The 21820-nt window shown below is 39.5% G+C and overlaps 1 protein-coding gene and 1 long non-coding RNA gene across 3 annotated transcripts in view; one reads left to right on the plus strand and one right to left on the minus strand.

The window, feature by feature from the left end:
• Nucleotides 1-21820, plus strand: part of ICE1 (interactor of little elongation complex ELL subunit 1) — a 42418-nt gene that overhangs the window by 3890 nt on the left and 16708 nt on the right. For both annotated transcript variants that reach the window (XM_040059221.1, XM_040059229.1), the window contains exons 6-13: nt 905-981; nt 10829-10866; nt 12655-12737; nt 13000-13039; nt 13125-13181; nt 14856-14945; nt 15029-15082; nt 21118-21464. In XM_040059221.1, coding sequence (XP_039915155.1) covers nt 905-981; nt 10829-10866; nt 12655-12737; nt 13000-13039; nt 13125-13181; nt 14856-14945; nt 15029-15082; nt 21118-21464 — 786 coding nt within the window. The remainder of the gene's footprint in view (nt 1-904; nt 982-10828; nt 10867-12654; nt 12738-12999; nt 13040-13124; nt 13182-14855; nt 14946-15028; nt 15083-21117; nt 21465-21820) is intronic.
• LOC120750487 (uncharacterized) overlaps nt 9465-21820 on the minus strand; it is a 36233-nt gene continuing 23877 nt past the window's right edge. Inside the window, exon 3 of the long non-coding RNA XR_005700016.2 lies at nt 9465-9745. This is a non-coding gene — a long non-coding RNA (uncharacterized LOC120750487). The remainder of the gene's footprint in view (nt 9746-21820) is intronic.

Raw genomic sequence — 21820 nt, forward strand, 5'->3', positions numbered from 1 at the left:
CGTTAATCAGCTCTGTTCTTATTTCCAGCTCACTGGGACAGGTAGCTGAGGTGAAATTAATTAAATTACTTCAGGTTTCAGAGTGGCAGTAAGTTTAGGGTGTTGTAGTTCTTACGATTTTTGATCGCATTATTTGGTTATTTCCTCATGAAGGAAGGTAGGAAGGAAGGAGAGAGAAAGAGAAACATTCAGCCTCATTTGGTTTTCTGCTCTGATCTTGTCAGATTATTGAATGTAACTTCTACTAGTGAAAAGGTGCCAAGAAAGAGGGTCTGTGCAGAATAGTGTTGTGCTTCTGTTACCTTTTTGAACATGTTTTTACATCATTAGCTTCCTAAGTTTATTCCTAATTTCTCTCCCATTGCTTAGCTGAGATTTAGTCTACAGGAAAGAAGGTTTCGATTGTTCAAGTTACCTACATGTGTGTATTTTCTAGACATTGTTATAATTTCTGAAGAAAATACCCCACCTTCTTTCTTGTAGGTTTTTCATGATGGTATAAGACAAGATACTAACATTTGTCTTGCTGCTGTACCTAGTTAGTGTTATGTGTTAGAATGGTTTATAATTCCTCTTCCCTCAGCAAGTACTAGTAGCTGATGGCCTAATGGCACTTTTTCAGAAAAAATAGGATTATATGTATGGCATATAATAGTTAAGCTCTTGACTATCAAAAGACTATATGTCTATCCAAAGATAGACATATAGAGGTTTATGTGTTGGTTTGCTATAACTTTTGCCTTTAAAGAAGGAGGATAGCTTGACTTTTAAACTTGCTTCTTTTCTTGTTGAATATACTTTTTTGGCCAGGCCCTGTTTTCAGTAGAAGAGGTAAGGTATCTGCCATCTATTTTTTTTTCCCTGCTAAATATGGACATATTTTAATTGTGCTTTCTTTCTTCAGAGTTCTCTCAAGATTTATCAGGAGAGTCAACTGGAATATATTAAAATTAAAGAAGAAATATTAAACAGTGATGCTGTGTGAGTGATGCTTCCTTTTTTTCCCAACCTTTTTTGCTTCTCTTACGTCTTCCAAACTTGATGGTGTACCTTATCTATTCATTCTTTCTGTTTTGCAAAAATTTTTGTACTTATGGGTTTTTAGAACAAGGAGTTGATAGAAGAATGATCTTAAGTTTTGTAGCAATCACTCTTGAGTGCAATGTTACGTTTATTTATTGTCTTGTCATGAAGTGGCTTTATGTGGTTGTTTAATGAAAGTTTTGAAAAACAAGATGAAATTGAAAACTGTAATTTATCCAGTTTGAAGTAGTTCTTGGTCTCAGCTTTTTTTGTTGCCATCCATTTTAGTTTTGCTGTTAAGCCTCTGAGGCCAGTGTAGGAATGATATTGCCAAAGTGGTCTGTACTAAAAACAGTCCTTAAAATAATTGTTTTAATGTAACAGCTCAGCAATTCATAGTGAACTGTCTTCCATGTTTGGAAATGAGCAGGAGGAATTTGGCACCAAAAGCGCAAAAGACATTTTTGCTGCCATAATACAGAATATTCTGAATCTGTGCCTTGATAATTCCCAAAGTTTGTTTTTCCAGTAAGCAGTCACTCAAAGGTTTCCTTGCCTGGAGCATGTGTGTGTTAACTCTTACAGCTCTTGATGGACACTCTAATGAACTTGTCTAATTGCTTTTTAATCTTTTAAATCACCTATATCAAGGAACTGTGACTTCTCAATATTGTGTGGGAAGGTACTCATGCTCTCAAAAGAGAACCAGCTTATATATAGCAAAGTGTTGGTAGTTGTGGCTATTTTTCTTCATGTGCATCACTTTGCATTTATGAAAAGCAATGATTGCTCTCTTGGAATTCTAACACCCTCCTGGTTTTGTAGTCAGCTTTTATTTCTGATGTGTTCTTGCACACATTCCAATGGGACTCCCGCTGGTGACTCCTTGCTTTCATGTAAGCTGGTTATTATTTTTAACTTTGGTGTTTCTAAGCTATTTTGGTCCTACCAGCAGGTCAAGGGAAATGATTGATTCCCTCTGTTTAGTACTAGTGAGGCCATGCCTTGAAGTACTGTGCCCAGTTCTGGGCTTCTCTGTACAGGAGATATGGATATAGTGGAGAGAGTCTAATGAAAGTCCACAGAGATGATCAAGTGACTGAAGCATTTCTCAAATACCCTAATATCTTTACATGACTTGTGAAACATACAGTATTCAGAAGCAGAGCAGCAAGCCATTATTTCCCAAAAGACTGTATGAAGAGACTAGCATTGTTATAATTTCTTCAGCCAGATTACACTTACTTCACATACAGATGTACTCAGTGTACTGTGAGCTTCATGAAATATTCAGCACATTGTCCTAAGAGCAGCAGAGAGCAGCAACCCCATTGCTAATTTGCATCTTAAGAGGGAACTGACCATTCTGATGTGCTGGCAGTTTATTTTGTCAGTATAGATATAATGTTTGTCCCTGTTTGTCACCCGTAACTTCCAAGAAGGAGGAGTCAGGGAACTACAGGCCAGGCAGCCTCACCTTGATCCCTGGGAAGGTGATGGAGCAGGTCATCCTTGAACTCATTTTCAGGTACATGAAGGACAGAAAGGTCAGGAGTAGACAGCATGGCCTCACCAAGGGGAAGTTGTGCTTCCCTGACCTTACAAATGAACATATCTGCTAGATCAGGGGAGAGCAGTGGCTAGGCTAGGGTCTGTCAGGCCTTCAATAAAATCTCTGACGCCATCTCCCATAACAGCCTCATCACAGCCCATTAGGTGCTGTAGGGGCTGGATGGGCACACGGTGGATCAAAAACTGGCTGAATGGCTGGGCTTTGAGTGTGGTGATGAACACCGTGCAAACTGTAGTCAGAGACCAGTAGGTAATACTACCCTGGGAGGGGACAGTGAGGGATGCTTAGCAGGTCTAGTCCAGTTTAACATCTTTAGTGATCTGCATGATGGGGTGGAGCCAATTTCAGCAAGCTTGCCAATGACACAAGTGTGCCTAATGGGCTATCCAGCACAAGCTTGATAGGCTGAAGAAATGAGCTGACAGAAACCTTGGGAAGTTCAGCTAGGTGAAGTGTGAAGCCCAACACCTGGTGAGGAGCAATCACATACAACAGTACACGCTGGGAGACACTTAGGTGGACAGCAGCTAGGGGTTGCTTCGATGACCTGAGCCAATGATACACACTTGTGGCAAAGAAGACTACCAGTGTCTTGGTTTTCAATAAGCAAAGTTTTGCTATCGGGCTGAGGGAGGTGCTACTTCTCTTCTGCGTAGTACTGCTGATGTCACCCCTGAAGTACTGTTTTAGTTCTGGACTCCTCAATACAAAAGATATATGGGAGTGAGTTCAGTGAAGGATCATGAAGATGGTTAAGGAATAGGAACAGCTCTCCGTTGACAGAAGGCTGAGAGAACTGGGACTTTTAAGTCTGGAGAAAAAAAAACAACTTGTGGGTGATATCAATGTCTACAAATACCTGAAGGGCGTGTGTAAAGAAGACAGAGCCAGGCTCAGTTCCTTGGACCCCAGTGACAGAACAAGAGGCAATGGACACAAGCTAAGACAAAGAAGGTCAAGTTTCCTGTGAACATCAGGAAACACTTTTTGCTGTGAAAATGACTGAGTAGTTCCATAGATTGCCCTGGGAGCTTGTGGCCTCTCCATCCTTGGAAATATTCAGAAGCTGTCTGGAAATGATCTTGGGCAGTGAGCTGTAGGTGACCCTTCTTGAGCAGTGTGGGTTGGACAAGATAACTTTCAGAGGATTCTTGCAACCTCAGCCTCAATTCTGTGATGCTGTAGCTGTTTTGTATACCTCTGATACTGAGGCCATTTTAAGCAGTAGGTCATATGAGTTCAGTAATTTGAAACCTGGATTTTTTTCAGAAGCAGAGTAATAGTGAATTGTTCAGAAAATTACTGTTAATCTACAGTTACTGTTAAAAAACTTAGGTCAGAAATTATCACTCATGTCCTTTGGTCCAACTGCCATTCAGAGCCAGTGTTAAAGTTAGCTTGCTCAGAACTATCTAGTTGAGATCTGAACATTCTACAAGGATGGCAATTCCCACAGAATACAACTTCTCTTAGCATGTGTTGTATTACTCCACAAGACTAGATGACCGCCAATGGCAAAAAGAAAGAGCCTGCTCTTTGTCCGGGGAGAAAATACTTCTTTATTCTCCAGTCCTGCCCTGCTTTGGCTGGAGATCTTCCCCGATTGCTTTCCTGTGCCAGAGTGATCAGCCCCGCCCATGCTCAGACCTTTTCCCCAGGGGGCAGGGCCCAGAGGCAGGGACAAGACACTACCCAAATAAGGGAGAGGTGGGAGTGGAGGAGTTAGGTTACAGCTGAATAAGGACAAGCCATTTGATACAGATTTCAAACCTGATAAAACACAATATAAACCCAATTAATGCATTACAACATTTCCCCTTTTCTTATTAAATTAAGAAGGAGGAAGGCTCGGTTCGTGGGAGATGCTTGGAGTTCAGACCTTGAGTACCTTTAAAGTTGCAGAAGAAAAATGACCTTTAGTGCAAACAAACTGTCCAGAAAAACACTGTTAAGGAATAATGATAAGGAGAAGGTTCAGCGCTTTCTCCTCCTCTCGGCAGCACTGGCCATTTGTGGGGCCTCTGCAGGTGGTTTTGCAGTTTTAGGGATGAAAGGTTTCACCCACTTGGCTGGCACCCACTTGGGACCTGAGGGAGTGGACATGCAGGCATACCCACGACCCCAGGTGATCAGATCATGAGGACCCTCTGTTTCCTTGGTTGCTGGATCGTTTACCATTACCGGAGGCTTTGCTTTCAGCTGCAGTTGGCTGTTCTCTCTGAAATGGCGCATAGTTGGTGGGTTAAGATTTTCAAACGTGCAATTTAAAAAGTTCAGAGTGAACAAGGCTTTGGACAACTGGATTTGGGGTGTTTCTAATTTTAGAGACTGATGTTGTTGGCTGAGGACCCTTTTGAGATTTTGGTGGGTTCTTTCTACGATGGCCTGACCTGTTGGGGAGTAGGGGATGCCTGTTTTGTGCCCTACTCCCCACTGCTGCAGGAAGCTTCTGAACTCCTTGGATGTGTAAGTGGGTCCATTATCAGTTTTTATTGATTTGGGGATGCCCACGAAGGAGAAAGCCTGTATTGGGTGTTTCATGGCATCACTAGACTTCTCCCCTGCGTGGGCAGAGGCATAGACAGCTCCAGAAAAGATGTCTACAGATACATGGACATACCTTTGCCTATCAATGGACATGATGCGTGTCACGTCTGTCTGCCGTACCTCACAGCTCTTCAATCCCCTGGGGTTTGCTCTCCTGCACTTAGGGCTGGGAGCGGGCGTTGCTGGCACGAGGGACACATTGACACAATTGCCCAAGCCTGTTCCCGAGTTAGGTGGAACTGGCGGACTAGGCCTAGTGCATTCTGGTGAAAAAGCTGATGGCTGATTTTGGCTTGTCCAAAGATGTCTGGGAGTGGAGCCATCTCCGCAGGCGCAGCAAGAGCATCAGCCCTTCTGTTGCCCTCGGCTATGAATCCTGGTAAATCGGTGTGTGATCTGATGTACGTCACATAAAATTGTTGCTCTCAGTGGGAGATCAGATTTGCTAGTTTTGAGAGCAAATTGAAAAGTGCAGAATTGGAGACCTCACTCAGTACAGCTTGTTCAGCTCTGGATACTGCAACTGCTACATAGGCCGAATCTGTGACCAAATGGAATGGTTCAGGAAACTTCAAAAGCTCTAACAACTGCAGCCAACTGCAGCTACCTGAGGTGGTCCTTCCACCTCGACAATATTTTTTTCCCACTGCTGAGTTTGAGGATTTTTCCATGTTATTACTGATTTATGAGAGGTTCCAGATGCATCTGTAAAAACGGTTAAAGCCTTTAAAGGCCTCCTGCTCTGAACACTTTTTAATGACAATTTGAACTGAATTTGTTCTCTAAATAATTTGTGAGCAGGCCGATGAATTGAAATTTGACCTGTGTAGCTATCCAGAGCAAACTGCAAAGCTTCATTTTCATGAATCAGGTGCTCCAACATTGCTTTTGTGATCTGGCCCGAGTTTATCTCAATTGGGATGTGAATACACGCCAAATCCCATCCTGCCAACTCCCTGATCCGGGTCCTGGCTTTCCAGATCAGTTCTGCTACCAATTCCTGTGGCCTGGTCATTCTTTTGGACCAGTGGTGACTGAGGAAAACCCCTCTGTGATTAAGAGGGGAGCCCTACAGTCTTTGTCCTTTTTTGATTTTTCCACTCTTTCCCACCGAAAAATCATCCCGTGTAAGTGTGGCAATTTGCCTAAAATGATGAACTTGAATGGCAAGTCTGATTTGCACCTGTTGGCCTGTCTGGTGGCCATACAGTCCTGTACCTTTTCTAGGGCTGCTCTTGCCTCTTGGGTGAGGGTCCTAGGAGAACTTAGCTCCTCTCCCCCTTTTAAAAGATTAAAGAGGGGGTCTAGATTTTCAGTGGTCAGACCTAGCCAAGTCTTGCCCAATTTAAGGACCCACACAACTGCTGGACATCTGCTAAGGTCTTGATGTTATTTTTTACAACCAATTTTTGCGGCAAAATGGTCCGCTTACCAATCTCCAGACCCAGGTACTTCCAAGGCGGCATCCTTTGAATCTTTTCCTCCTGAAGCTCGAACCCTGCAGCAACCAAAGAATCGATTGTCCGGTCAGGCATGTGGGAGAGTAAATCATCATTGGGGGCACACACAAGCACATCATCCATGTAGTGCAGGATGATGGCTTCTCCTGCAGCTGTGCGCACTGGGTACAGTAGGGAAGAGAGGTACCACTGACAAATAGATGGCGAGTTTTTAATCCCTTGGGGAAGAAATTTCCAGTGGTATCTTTTCCTCGGGGCTTCTCGGTTGAGGGTAGGGACCGAGAAGGCAAAACATGGGGCATCGTCAGGGTGCAGAGGGATCTGGAAAAAACAATCTTTGATATCAATAGTTGCCAAATTCCAGTTTTGGGGGAGCATCGCTGGGGATGGCATCCCTGGTTGGAGAGAACCTGTGTCCTCAATGACATTATTAATTTGATGGAGATTGTGGAGGAGCCGCCACTTGCCTTTGTTTGCCTTTTTTATAACAAAGACTGGTGAATTCCACAGGGACGTGGTTTCCAGAATGTGGCCTTTAGCTAGCTGTTGATCCACTAGCTCCTGAAGCGCCTTCAATTTTTCACTACTGAGCGGCCACTGGTCTACCCAGATTGGTGAATCAGTTTTCCAATTGAGTTTCTGGGTAGGGCGCTCTTCAGTGGCCACAGCCTGAAAAACTGGGAGGGCATCTGGAATGCCAAGTGTGACCCCCCCACTGAGCCATCAGGTCTCTCCCCCACAAGGGCTCTGAATAATCTAAAACAAATGGACACAGCGTAGCTACTTGTCCATTTGGCCCCTTAATTTGCACAACACTTTTTGATTGTTTTGCCCATTTCATTCCCCTTATACCTTCTACGTGCCCGGCCACGTTTTGCAGTTTGCAATGTGAGGGCCACATCCTTTCAGGTACAATTGTTATGTCCACGCCTGTGTCCAAAACTCCTTTATTACTTCCCCACTTTGACGGACCTCACACCCTATTATGAGTTTGTCCCTCCCAATAACTTGTGTGGGGCAAACATCAAGGTGTTTGTTCCTTTGTGCTGTTTTTTTCACGGAACGGGTCAGGTGCTGGAATTGCCTGAGCTATTATCTGCCCCTTAGGCAGAAACAAAGGTGGGCAGACACAGAGCAGCCAGAGAACTAGCTGTTTAGGGTTTGATGAGGCAAGACCTGGAAGGATCTCGATATCTCTCAGTGTGTACTTGGTGTCCCCAAGGATGACATACTTACTGCCAACATGTTGCCAGGAGCCTAGCACTTGTAGATCCAAGGAACCTAAATGCCAGTCTGTGTCACTTAGGTGCAAGGATTCTGTCAGTTGTAACCTAAAAGGCTTTTGGAGACATTCAGTGGTTAGACAGGGTCTGCTTACGTCATGATCTGAAAGGGTCATATCTGGTGACTTCTGCTGAAAGGTAGAACTGGATTATTTAATTTGACATTTGCATTTTCTAGTTTTCTCTCTGCCCTCCTCAGATTTGCCCTATTTATGTCGGCACGCTGGGCAAGTAAGCGCAGTCATTTTGGTTTTTTGAAAATTTGCCTTTGAACTCTTGAGACCTCCCACCCCCATTGTACCGAAAGTCCAGAAATTGCTTCTTTTAAGGGCATTGAGATGCCCAGTGTCCAGCCTGATCACACAGGAGACACGTCGTTCTTCTCTTGGGCAGTGGTTGTGGCACAGGCGCAGGAGGCATGGCTGCGGCAGCTCATTGCGGTGGTCTGAATACATCTCTGGAACTGTGATTAAGGTGTGCTGTCATGAAGGGAACTTTCTGAGTACACACCTGGATCATGTCATCTAAGGTTGGCACTGGTTCCAAGGGCAGGCTGAGGATGGCTGCTTTGCATTGTTCGTTTGCATTGGTCAGTGCCATCTCCTCCAGGACTTGTTCTTGGGCTCCTTCATTCGTAACCTGTAACTTGATAGCTCAGGCTAATCGCTCAATAAACGGTGCAAAAGGTTCTGATGGAAGCTGCTTTATTTTATTGTGAGGTTGGAAGGACTCATTGGGCTGGATTGAAAAGAATTCTTTGAAAGCAGTCTCTTTAATGCATTCTAAAACAGCTAAAGGAATTTCTTGAGCTTGCTTGAGTGCTGCGACCCATTCACCATCACCACATAGATGTTCTAATCGAGTTGGCAAATTATTATTATCAACAGCCTTTTCAGGATTTTGCCAAAGCTCCGGGAGTAAATCTCTTAATCTTTTTTCCATGTGTGGTTCCAAAGCCTAAACTGTGTGGATGAAAGGAGGGAAGAAAAAAGCTGCCGGAGGTCAAAGGGAAAAATAGGATTCCCTGCTAAATTTGCTTTTAAAAGGCTGCGAAAGTATTCACTTTCGCGTCCAAATTTGGCTTGTGCTTTGCATAACTCCTGAATCGCTTGTTGGGGGAAGGGGTCCCAATTATTGCGGACAGCACCCCCTCTTTTTTACTGTCGGTATGTGACAGGGGTGGCAGAAAAGCTGGGATCACTTCCTGCTTCCAGGTTCCCGGCTCCCCCACCCTGGGGCATGGGAACTGGGACTGTGGGTGGGGAAACCGTGGGAACCAGGGGAAGGGAGGGGCTGGAGGCTTGAGTCACATGGGGCAGAGTTGGAGGGCAGAGGTTTGAGGGTAGGGAGCGGAGTCAGAGGAGAGGGCAAGTGCCAGGGGCAGCACCGAAGAGAGGGAGGTGTCTAGGGAGAGAAAGGGATTGTGAAAGGGATTGCAGGAAGGAGGGACAAACAAAGAGATGCTCCTCGTGGCTCAAGAGAGAGGCTCCTCGTGACACATGGCTTTGGCCATTTTGGGGAACAAAGGAATCCTCTCCATCTTGTGACTCCCCTTCTGAATTAAGACTAGTTTGGGATTCACTAAGATGGGGGTTTTGTGTACTCGAACTGCCTGCAAAAGCAAACCGAACCCAGGGTTTACAAACTGGGGAAGAAGGGAGTTTTGGGGAAAGTGTAGGGGTTTCTCAAGGAAGATTTGATTTTGGGTCAGCTTGAATTCTAATTGAGCTTTGACTGCACAAGTCTTCTTACCTACAATGGTAAACAGCATCTCTGTGGTCTTCCTGTGTCAACTGATCTTGCTTCCAATGTCCATTCATTGTAGATGTAGTACTTCTGTGTATTCACTTGAAGATAATCTACAGAGAAACAGAAGTTTCTTACCTCCTGTTTAGGAAGTAAAGGGCAACACCCCCTGCCCTCCTTTTTTCTTTTCTGTAAAGATGTTTTATAAGGAATTTTGCTGAAATTCTCCCCTGTGGCTTGACTGTCAAAGCCATCATATAGAAAAGTAAGTATGAACCTCTTCAGGCTGAGAAGACACAGAATCCTTAGTCTATTACTTCATAGTAGAAATACTTTGACTAGTGAATACGCAAAAAGTGGTCAATCGTACCATTTATGAATGGGTTTTTGAATGTATTCTGGCTAATGTCTGAAGTAGTAATGAAAGCCTGAACATCCAGAAAGGCTTAGATGGTAAATCTCAATCTATTACACAGGTTTTAATATGGGTATAGATGAACTGTGTTCTGCTTCATGAAAGTGACCAGTGATCACTGGTAGAATTGTCTACTTACCACAACAGTTTAAAAACAATTTCTGAGATACTGGAATTTAACAGAAGAAAATAATAGAAATGCTTACTTTTATAATTTTTTTCCAGTTCTGTGTGTATTACATAAAAAGTAGAGTTGGAAATGCTGAAGTCAAAATTGTTCAGGATGCTTAATGTTTTTTCCTTTGGTTTGACTTAAAGTCTAAAGCATCTGGATGTTCTGAACAAAAAGCTGTGGGACATAAGACATCCTGAAGGCTATTCCTGATTATCTCATTGCTTAGATATTATTCATTGTAAGTAAAGCCTGATTGTTTTTAAGGAGTAAAACTAACCTGTCTGCATTACATCACAGAAATCAAGAAACAGAAGCCAGTTTTCTGGGGTTGTGTTTCTAATTCCAAGTTGTAGCTAAAGGTATATTTAGTGGATTGACTCTCTTAAAAGCATATTTTGCCTCTGTAACTGATACATCTGTTTGTGTGAGAATGTCAGCAACATGCCACCAATTTAATTTTTCACCTTCAGAGGCTTATTGGTCTCACAGGTCCTGGGTATGGGAGGTGTTTTCTTTGAATGGCTAGACTTATTTTTTTCTGGCTTTTCATGCAACATAATTCTGTTTTTTTTTTTAAATGATCTATTAATGTGTTCTTTTTAACAGGAGAAGGAAACTGGAAACAAAAGTGAAAAAACTTGAAGGTAACTTTCTACATTGAGTTGGACAACAGTACAGTAACATAATCTCTTTTTTCTTTTTCTGTCCAGAGGAATTGTGACTAACTTTGATGCCCAAGGAGCAAGGCAGGCCAGTACTATGTGGGGTGCTTAGTCTGATTTACATCAGCCCTCCTGCAGAATGTTTTCTGCTGAGTGTTTTAGGCACATGATATAGATGAAGTTAGAAGGGAACTTCTGGTCATGAAAACTTCAAAGGATGGAATCTTACCAGCCTCTCTAGGCAATTTGTTTCAGTAACATGTTTTTCCTTATAACTAGTTGTAAACTCCCATGTTTCAGTTTATACCTAATATCTACCATACAGCAGTGAACAGTCTCATTCCATCTTTTTGATACCTCCTTGTACAGGAAAGCTGTTCTTGGATTCTTTCTGTGATTTTCCACATGGCTAATTAAGTCTAGTTCAACATGCTTGTTTTCCCGGGCATGGTCCTCCATTGTTCTAATAATCCTGGCAGGATTCTTCATTTTTATGTTCATATTTAAGTATAAGGTGTTGCTGATGCATGTTTTCTCATTTTAAAATATTCTGGCACTTGTATTTTAGTTAGTTAGTTAGTTTGCTTTGTTTTTACATGGAGAGAAAGCATTGGCTTCATGGCATTGGTTTTTCTTGTTTTGCTGGTAGAGGATGGATATACATAAGACTTTTTGAGACTCCATTTGCTGTATCAATTTGCAGGACATATATTTGCATTTATATCACACATATTTTAGCTGTGCTTACCATAGTTTAAAGTACAGTGAACTGAGTGACATATCTAAGTGTTAGAAACCCCTTGAATCTTAGTGTAAAGTACAGGTACGAGGTGTTTATTTTGATGAGAATTTTGGAGTTTCATTGCAGGACAACCAGGTTTTTTACACACTTGCCTCCAAAATCTCAAATTCTGGCAGAACTAGAACAAAATATTGAGAGAGAGTATGTGTCAGGTCCAATTTCGGTGACTATTTTCTCTGTTTTGTTTTTTTCTGTGTTCATTAAATATCTCAAACCTTGTGTCTTTTGTCAGTATGAAATTTTGCCATGTTTGGGGGTTTTTTGTTAACCTACCACTCAAGGTTCTTTTTTAACACCTTTTATTTTAATAGGCTTTCTTCTGATTTGATCAGCCAGAAGATTCCATTTCTTTTCTTCCCTATCCATGTATAAGTCATCAAGCTGAACTCTCAGGAAGTTCTCTCAGCTGACTCTGTCACCTGAGAGTTTTCCTAGGCACCTCACATTTAGTTCTCACCTATCCTGTATCCTCTATTTCCACTCATCTGCACTCTTCCCTGGTGTTTGTTAAACATTAGGAGATAAGGTCCTCTTCTCTATTAATCTTGAGTGCTGTCTGTATCTTTCTAATGCAGCTGGCTGTTTTAATCTTTGAACCAGAGCTCTTATTCAAATAAGAGAAGAAAATGTGTAAAAATACCCTTGCACCTCAATTTTATGTCCTTTTTTCACTTGGTGTATATTGTTCTACAGTACAGTATCATTGCACGATGACCCACTCTTCATTCTTGCATATAATTGAGAAAACTAATAAATATTGCCGTGGTTCAAAACAGTAATTATGCAGTAGAAGGCAACATATTTGTATGGATGAGTTGCTTGAATGAAATATAACTTCAATAGATTTGTATTTCACACTGTCTGTTTCTTTTTTCTGGTAATTTGATTTGCAAACTAGTGACCAGCACCGCTTAAATTAGTGGCCTCTTACAGTGTAGTTTCTAAACTGAATTTGGTTCTTTTTGAAGAGGCTGCAACAAAACATACACAGGACTTCAGACAACTGAAAACTGAAAAGAAAAGGCTTGAAAAGGAGTTAAAAAAAGCACAAGTAAGGCTTTCCTTGTTTTTAGGTGAAACTTCTTTTAGTATTTTTTGGGGAAAGAAAGAAGCTATTAGTGTCATAGATGCTGAAACAGTAAAATTACATTTTTGTGGGGATATTGATTAAGTAAACATAGCAATTCACTGTAAGAGAAATTTTTCAGCTGAAGAATGACCTTTGAAATGTTGATATAGATTTCATGGTCTTTAAGAGTTGATGCTCTAAAAAATATGGATGGCATAAAAATTGTACTTCTTAATTTTAACAGGGAAAACTTGATGGTGTAATTAAAGAGAAGTACAGAAAATGTAAGTGTTTACCTTTGAATGCTTTCAAATTTGTACGTGGTATTGCTCCATTTGAACATTTTCTTCCCACTTCTCTTTTTAATAGTTAAACATGCAGAAACTCAGAGTTCAAGTGAAAATCTTGCAACATATATAGACAAAGGTAAGACTTTTTGCAAGTCCATTCTCTGTGTGGAACCAATTGTTATCAATTGTTATGAATTTATTGCAGCTCAACTGGAGTTGCATTTTTGGAAACCCAAGATACTGCCAAAGTGCTGTAAGAGCAGATTGGTTGATACAAGTAGGTTACACGGATGAATGACCAATGTAATAGATTACTGTTTTCAATTTTTCAGTAAGGTAAACTCTTGACTCATAAAAATGACTAGTCTACCCTGTGCATGGATGAAATCAGGTGATATGCAATTATAAAACAATGCAAACACTGAAAAAAATAAATCCCTCTGAAGCTCACTGAAATCATAAAGCACCAAATAGGAGAGTAATCTGCTAAAATTTCTATGTGAGACTTGGAAAATCAAGTGGAAATACAGAAAGTATAGCTGTATTTTATCTTACTGACTTTTTTCCCTCTAATGACCTAAAATATATGCTACAAATTACCTGAATCTAATTGTAATGGAGCAAACTCCTTCAAAAGTTCCTCTAATGTACCAAGGCCAAGCTTTAGGCACATTTTTTTTTTTTTTTTTTTGTATTTTTTGCAGTCTTATAAAGTGCTGGTATTGCTTTTGAGCTGTTCAGATATTCTGGAGGCTGTTTTGAGGCAAAAGAATTTCACTGTTCTATTTCTTGCTTTGCAATAAGTTTGTTTGCCAGAAATTAATATTTTGAAAAAAACCACAACTTGTCAATTTCTATGTGTCTTGGCATATTTTTACTTTTGGAATTGTACTGATTTGGTACCCAATTTAATCCTTTGATTTTTAATTAATGGCAAAATAGGAAAATTAATACCTGAACATTAATTTGAGCTTCAAATAGCAGCAAGGATTTAGTAGCAGTGAGTAAATGTTAGTGGTTTTACTAGCTGTTTAGCAAAATTTGTCAGGTTTTCCTCTTGCATGCTGATTTTTTTTAATATGCCTCTTCATAAAATAATAGCAGTTTGCTATGGCCTTTGACTTACGGAATTTGCACAAAAACAGTCTCAGTTCCTGATTGTTGGATCTGATAATAGTTTTGGCATAAGCAGATGAAGTGCTTCTGCATTTTACTGAGTTTTTGGGTTGTTCTTCCCTTTCCACCTGCCCTTCTGTCTCTGAAATTAGGTTGTTTGACATCACCTAGCAATGTTGCTGTTAGGACTGTAGACAGAGTCTCCTAGTGTTGTGGCCTGGTAATTAATTTTGATAGATGGTGCTATTGCATGATAAAACCAGATGAATTATTACTGAGTGAGCATAAATGGGATACATCTCTTTCTAGAAGATTTTCTCCTAAGTTCATGTAACTTGATTTGTTTTACAGAGCAGTTTAATTTCACTAATGCTACATTTGAATCTGCTTTACATTTTATTCTGGGGGCTCCTATAAATTTTTGCAGTACTCCCTATGGAAAGGAAAAGCTAAAGCATTCTTCAGCTGTTCCTTTAGTCTGCTATGTAGACATGGCCAGTACAGGATCCATTCTTTAAATAGCATCTAGGATTTCTCTTTCATTGAAGCTTGTGCCTTGTCTTAATGTTTTTGTGGGTGTCTTGTATTTAGTTGTAGGCATGTCTGTGTTCTGGGTAAAATAAACTTAATTTTTTAGTTCAATTTTATCAATTTATTTTAAAAAATAAATATTTATATTTGTTTATATTACCAGGAAGAGTGAAGCTCTTATTAGAAGAACTTTGGATGTGCATTGACGGTGCAACAGGAAAAAGAGAGAATGAGAAAAATGATCCTGTCTTAGGTACAGTGGCATGCAAAGTCTTGAAATATTCTTGATGCTCTCTCCTTTTCCAACCAAAAGGCAATATTGGTATTTTCTTTCAGCTTCTATTTGGGGTAAGGAATGCTCTGACAAAAGAAGACTAACTGTTACAGAAGGTAGGTTCCAGTTGAGTAGTGACTGCATAGCACTCTTTTGAAAGACTTAAATACTTGCCTTTGTGTTTGTCTGGTCAAGTACATGTATGATTAGAATATCTGAAAATAATTCAGATATTAATTTGCATGGGTAAGTAAACTTGAACCATCTTCTGATAAAAAGCTGTTGTAATTTGCTGTTGCAGTCGAGAAATCAAATTCTTTTACTGCTTGCAAGTAGTCAAAACTCATCTCATGTTTAAAATTATTATATCATTATAAACTCTGTAATATATAATGTGAATGATGCATATGGGCTCTTTTTAGTCTGAAACAAATATGCGGTAACATAGTTGAATTATAAAGTTTAAGATGCTGTTACTTCCATTTTCTTTATTGTAATATGATATTCAGATAATAATAGAAAATAATCTGAGTAGTTATCCACTTGTATATTCACAACAAATTTGAACTGCTTTAACTTTACACAGCAGATATTTTCTTTCTGCACTCAAGAGTAATAGGTGTCTTGAAACTGCATTAATTTCTGTGTTGTGTCTCTGGAATGTTTTTATTAAGCTTTATTGTTTTTTTCAGTTTCTCTACTACTTTGATTTTTCTGTAATAAAGGTGTAGAGATATTGCCTGTGATAGATACCCAGCTGCATTAAGAGCTTTGAAGATTAACTTTTCAAAGACCCTGTTAAGTCTGAAAATTTGCTTCTAGTGTAGATCCCAATGAGCCTGGCTCCAGATGTGTTCCAATGGAATCCACTTAAGAGGGGCCAGAATATGAGGACCAGCTCATAAACCTGTTAGTCAGCTTTACTTCCATGAGTTTAATGCAGCATATACATGGCTTCAGGTCCAAAACTGAGCTAGACACTTGTCCCCTGCAATTCTGATTGTAATGTCTTGATCAAGGGTCAATCAAATGACAAGAACAAGCACGAGAAACTGAAGAGTTTGAAATATAGTTATTTTAGGGGTATCAGGTTCCAGAGTAATCCCTTTGCCATCCACCAAAAGAGGAACTTTAGATTCCTGAAGTCCTGTCCCATCTTTCCTATTCATATCTTCTCAAGGAAACCACAGTACTTTCATAAAAGGAAGCAATTATCTGTAACAGTCTCTTCTAGCTAGAGTGGGCTCTTTCTGCCCACTTCAATGTGGAGAAAATTTTAACCTTAAAACATGCTTTTGTTGGAATGAAGAAATACATATTTTGTTCTGTTATTGGTTTGGGTTTTTTTCCCCCTCTTCAAGCCTAGAACAGTCATCTTGTTATTCAGCGTCTTATGAAACTGGCTGTTACCTTGAATTCATAATAACAAAGTGCTTATGTTTACAGGTGCAATCTTCTAGGAAGAAAAGGATCTTAATGAGTTTGCTCTGTCTTCTTGTCCTGTATTATAATAGTTTCAAATTAGAGAGCAGATGAGCTTGATGGTAGTATCTTTTCCAGAGAATGTCAGTTCATCTGCTGCCTGGATCTAGCCTTTCAGCCTTATGACAGTTATCCAGCCTTATGACAGATTTCTTACTATATTCAAATGTGCTGTAAAATACCCAAAGCTTTGCATTATGATCAGTGTCTTCTCTGTTCTGCTAAGGTTGATACTACTTTGAATGGCTTTCTTGAAGAATATGTTCATATATGAAAATTGGAAGACTCAGGAGGCTTTCCAAATGTGCTGTTGTGAAAGCCTTGTAGGATAATGGAGGTTCGCCAACTTAATTTAAAAGCATTTGGTAATATTGGTACAAATCTGCCAGTAATAAAGTTGACGATATACATGTGTCTGATCATCAGACCAGTAATCTTAGTCCATAATCTAAGGTTAATAAGACATTGATGGTTTTTAAGTCTTTGGAAAACTTTATCTCATAGAGTTGGGGCATAAAATCGCCTACATTGTGAATAAACATTTAATGAAGCATTTGAAGAATCTTGCAGCTGAGTGCTGAATATTTTTGTAATTTAGGTTTTCTAGCATGCTCTGTTTATATGTTATGGTGAGATGAACTGAAGGAATATGCTACAACCCTGCCTGTGAGAAGCCAAGCCTCTTTAAGAGGTATTCTGTAACTGGGTTCTGAACTAAAGATGGCTTATTACTGAGCTATACCCATCTTATCTGCTCATCTTTTTTCTTTGGGGATACAGGATAAGGGGACAAGCTGCATGTACATCTTAAATGTGGAGATGGAAAGGAGTACACTCTAGTTGTCTGCTTTAATATCAGATAAAAGGAGATAAACACAGTGGTATCATATGTAAAACACAAAGATGAGACTGAATCCCCAGGGATATGTGTATTTTATGGTCCTGAGATTAAAGTCCATAGCACATGAGTGCTTTCAGAAGCAGACCTCTTTTCTGTTTTGAAAAACATAAAAATCTCTCAAGATAACACCTTGAGATGTAACATAATGTAGCATTGCATATTTCGTTTTGGGTATGCAGTGTTCACCATAGTTCTTTGTTTCATTTCATGGAATATGTGGATTTACTGTCTCAGAAAACAGAATACTGTCTGTAGCTTCAAAGAATACTTAGTGTATGAAGCATCCTGAAATTAACATAATTGGAAACAGGTTGAAAAATTCCGCCTCATTGTCAGGGCATTAAAAAAATTTCTGTGGAGGAATTTTTTTCTCAGAGAAGCACCACTGTTTGTTCTTGACAAGTGTGCAGTTGCTACTGCCAGGCATCTGCAATCACTGTGCTAATGAGGTTTTGCTGTAAATCAGATGAGATTCTATGACTAGGTATTTATTTTTATAAAAAATCACATCTTAATCTGGTCCTTCTTGAGAGGAAAAAACCACAAGACTTGTTTCAAAAAGTTGCTTTATTGCTTGGAGTGAGGAGAGGACAACTTGCAACAGTGAATTGCCTTGCAATGTGCCCAATCAAGAGTAAGGTTTTAAGTGTGTGAAGTTGTTTAAGTTTAGTACCAAACAACCAATGTTAGCATGGGTCACTTATTTCATCTCTCCTTCTTTTTCTACTCGGCATCAAGAAGGCATTTCAAGTACTACATGATAGATTTTGATGGTGTTTCCAGATCAGTGTAATCTTAATCTTCTCTCAGAAATGAGAGAAGGAGAAGGCAGCAGTGTAAGAGTTTGAAGCTACATGAATTAGATTCCAGGTTGTAGATTTCAGGAGAAAACGTAATCATTTCACTGAGTCACATGAAGACCAAGAGTGCAATTCCCTGGAAAAAGTAAAATTTGTTTGTGAAATGCAATCTTTGAGAGGATCCTTCCAATGAGATGGGTTCAATATTAGTGAGGCTTTTCTGGGACCTCAGGTTCAGGCCGAGGTGCCAGAGAGTTGACCCTTCGAATGAGGAAACTTACTTATGCTGAATCTTTAAAAGTTGCTATAACAACACTTACAGATAAATGTGTTAACTCTTAGAAAAGTATCTCATTCCTAAAGAAATGTGGTTATCAGAGACTGGGTTGGAAAGGGATGAGTAGAGAAGTTTGGAGAATCTCTTAGTTATTCAGAAATTATATCTTTGATCCATTTTACAGGGGAAACTTTTAAATGGATGATATGTATCAATATTCTTGGAGATGAAGTAGATGCATAACTGATTTTGAGAGTATAGATAGGATGTAAAGTTCCTAATAACTCACTACTATTGTGTAGTTCACTGTGAAAAGTAAGCTTACTAATTGACTATGTGGAGTTCTTATAGGGGCAAAATATGTAACTGTGTTGCTGCCCACTTCAGTGCAGGGAAAATGTTGACCTTTGAAATGGCTGGCACAAAACAGCGTGAAAAAAAATGTAAGAGACAACCAACTTCTGGATTTTCCTTATTTTCTTTGTTTCTGCTTGTCAAAGATCTCTTTTTCCCTTGAATCATCTAATGGAACTCAAATTGTAAAAAGAACGTAGGTTTAACCTGAGAAAATTTAGAACATCCTGGAAGCTCTATGTGACTGTGGCTTGTAAATGGTTTTATAAAACAATGTATTATCATTATACTTTTAAAATGGAAAAGGAGATGGCAGAGCTTACTTGTCTTTGGTGAAAATTATGTGTTAGGGCCCATCAGACTGATCAGTTTCTCCCTCCTGGTGTCCAGTGCAGCAATTGAGATTTTTACACGGAGTTGCTACATAAGGTGACTGAGAAACAGGGTTGTTAATCTTTGAAACAGGGTTATTGATCAATTTTTCTAATTTACTCCTTTAGTGGTGCTGACGTATCAAGTTTTACAGGGTATGTGCTTAAAAGTTTTTGAAAGCTGAGGAGGTTATGTTGACCTATCAAGTTAAATTAATATTTTTTAATATGATACTACCATTGATGTTGCTTTGGGAATACCTGTGCAAATTCTAGTAGTGGATTAACACAGAGAGCAGTAATGAAACACACGATTTCTTTTCCCCCAACAGAATGCCAATTAAATCAGTACGTCTCTACTCAAACCCATTTTATGCATGTACTGTTCTTTCTACTGTAGGATGATGTTGTGAGTTGTCTCTGAGGCAGGGCAACCAGGTTTGTTGCTAAAGGATCCCTTGGGGTGGATTAAAATAGAAAAATGCTAAATAATTGATACAAAACCAAATTTTATTAGAACTGCCTTGAAACCATAAGTGGAAAACACTGTAATGGATTGGAAATGGGTGTATAGCTGTTCTGGTGGTGAGAGTGTTTCAGGGGCTGGACAAGTTTCTGAACATAGGTTCTGCTAAACTTTCAGAGTTTTGCAGCTTACGGTGCGGTGAGAGAAATTGGCATTTAAAAAACCTTACCCTACCTCTGCAGTTAGATTCTTAGCAGTGGTTTCTCTTTTAAATCTAAACTAGCTTGTTCAAAGCAAAATTTAGTCCCCAAAATCCAAATGGTTCATTACAGACAGTACTCGTGTACACAAAATAGGCTTGATATCTTGCTTGAATATTGCTGATTTTGTGTTCAGTAGTGTTTGTGAACACTATAACAAGATCACACATACAATATCATATAAGAATTGCAAATATTAAAGGAGTAGATTTTAGTTCTGTATGACACAATGGGGTCTGGGAGTTGTTGATTTTCTATTGTCTTATTGGAGGTAGTGTTTTCATTTTATAAAATTGTAGAATTTAAACTTCAGGAAACATCTTTTCCCTTTTTTGAAGTATTTAGCACAATTATAATAAATTTAAATTATTTGTCTTTAGACTTTCCTGGATGAATGTGTCTTATCTGCATAAAAATGACTTACTGTGTAATAGCTAAAACTGTGATTTGAAAACTAACAGAAGTACAGTGCAAAGAATCACTCAGAGCATTTGGACACACTTTCTTGTTGTTAGAATAACTGTAAAACTGTATAGTTGACATATTGGAAGGGTTGTCAACTGCTCTCTATGTTTATCTTAGTTGTTCCGACTTCTTTGTGCATAGGATACATTGTAGTGCTTTTTTATTAAGGGTTCAGCTCTGACTAAATAATATTAAAGACAAAATCTTGTGTAATTAGACTCAATATTTAAGTTTAAAGAACAAACAATTTAAAAGCATATGCATATGAAATCATAAACTAGAAATGTAGCTAAGAGCTCCCTTGTTGTATTTATGGCAGGGTGTAATTGTAATTTCCTTGGAAGTACAGGTGCTGGCTCAAACCTGCAAGTTGCTTTAAGCTGAGAATTACAGCCTGAATGGGGAATGTCTGTGCATGGTTGTCCTGCTTTTACTGACTGTGAGTTACTAGACATACTCTGAAATAAAACATATGGATCTTCAATCCTACCAAGAATGACCCTTCTTGATAGGAAAAATTTGGAATACTTTAATGATCCAAGTCAGAAAGTGTTTGGGGAGAAGCTCTTTGCACACACATACGCCTTTTTCAGGAAAAAATAATTCTGAATAACAGCATCACATCTCTATACAGAAAGCATTTCTGAAAGTGACTAAGATCTTCTTTGGAAACATTACTTGAAAATATGGTATTACATTTTTATTACTATCATATATTATCTCTGTAAACAAAAATGGGAGGGGAAGAACTCTTAACAATATTTTTCTGTCTTAGACACTGTACAAATCCACCAAAAGATCAGGAAGTGTGATGGCAAAACACTACCTTGGTGTTCTTCAGTGGAAAGTGCTGTAAAGCAAAATTCTGTAACAGCAATGATTATTCAAACAAATACTGAGCCTTTTGGAGATTGTGCTGAGAACAGGACTACTGAAGAACATCTGCACAGTGGTGAGGATAAAACTGATGTGATAATACAGACAGGCAGGGAGCACAGCACTTCAGGCTTCGCCAGTCAGCAGCAGAGAGACCCTGGTGGAAATGTGATGGATATACTGAACTGGGCCAAACCTCTCCCTGCTCTACTTTCTCCAGTACAGCTTTCACCACTGACTACACAGGTGAGTTTCAGGATGTGTCTGACTTGGCACTTAACTTGGTTTTAAAATTACTGAAGAAATTGCATAACGGTGATTTGGGAAGATTAATGTCATCACTCCAAATGTCCCACCCTTCCTTCTTTCCCTTTCTTTATATGCTTAGCATGATGCCATAACAGTGTGGGATGTCTCTTTGTCCATTGGAGTCAGCTGTCCCAACTGTGTCTCCTCCCAACTTCCTATGCACCCCCAGCACCCTCAACAGTGTGGCAGTAGGAGAAGCAGAAAAGCTCTTAATGCTGTGCAAGCACCACTCAGCAGTAATGAAAATATCTCTATATTATTAACACCGTTTTCAGCACAAATCCAAAATATTC

Source organism: Hirundo rustica, chromosome 1 (assembly GCF_015227805.2).
Source record: "Hirundo rustica isolate bHirRus1 chromosome 1, bHirRus1.pri.v3, whole genome shotgun sequence".
NCBI classification, from domain to species: Eukaryota; Metazoa; Chordata; class Aves; order Passeriformes; family Hirundinidae; genus Hirundo; species Hirundo rustica.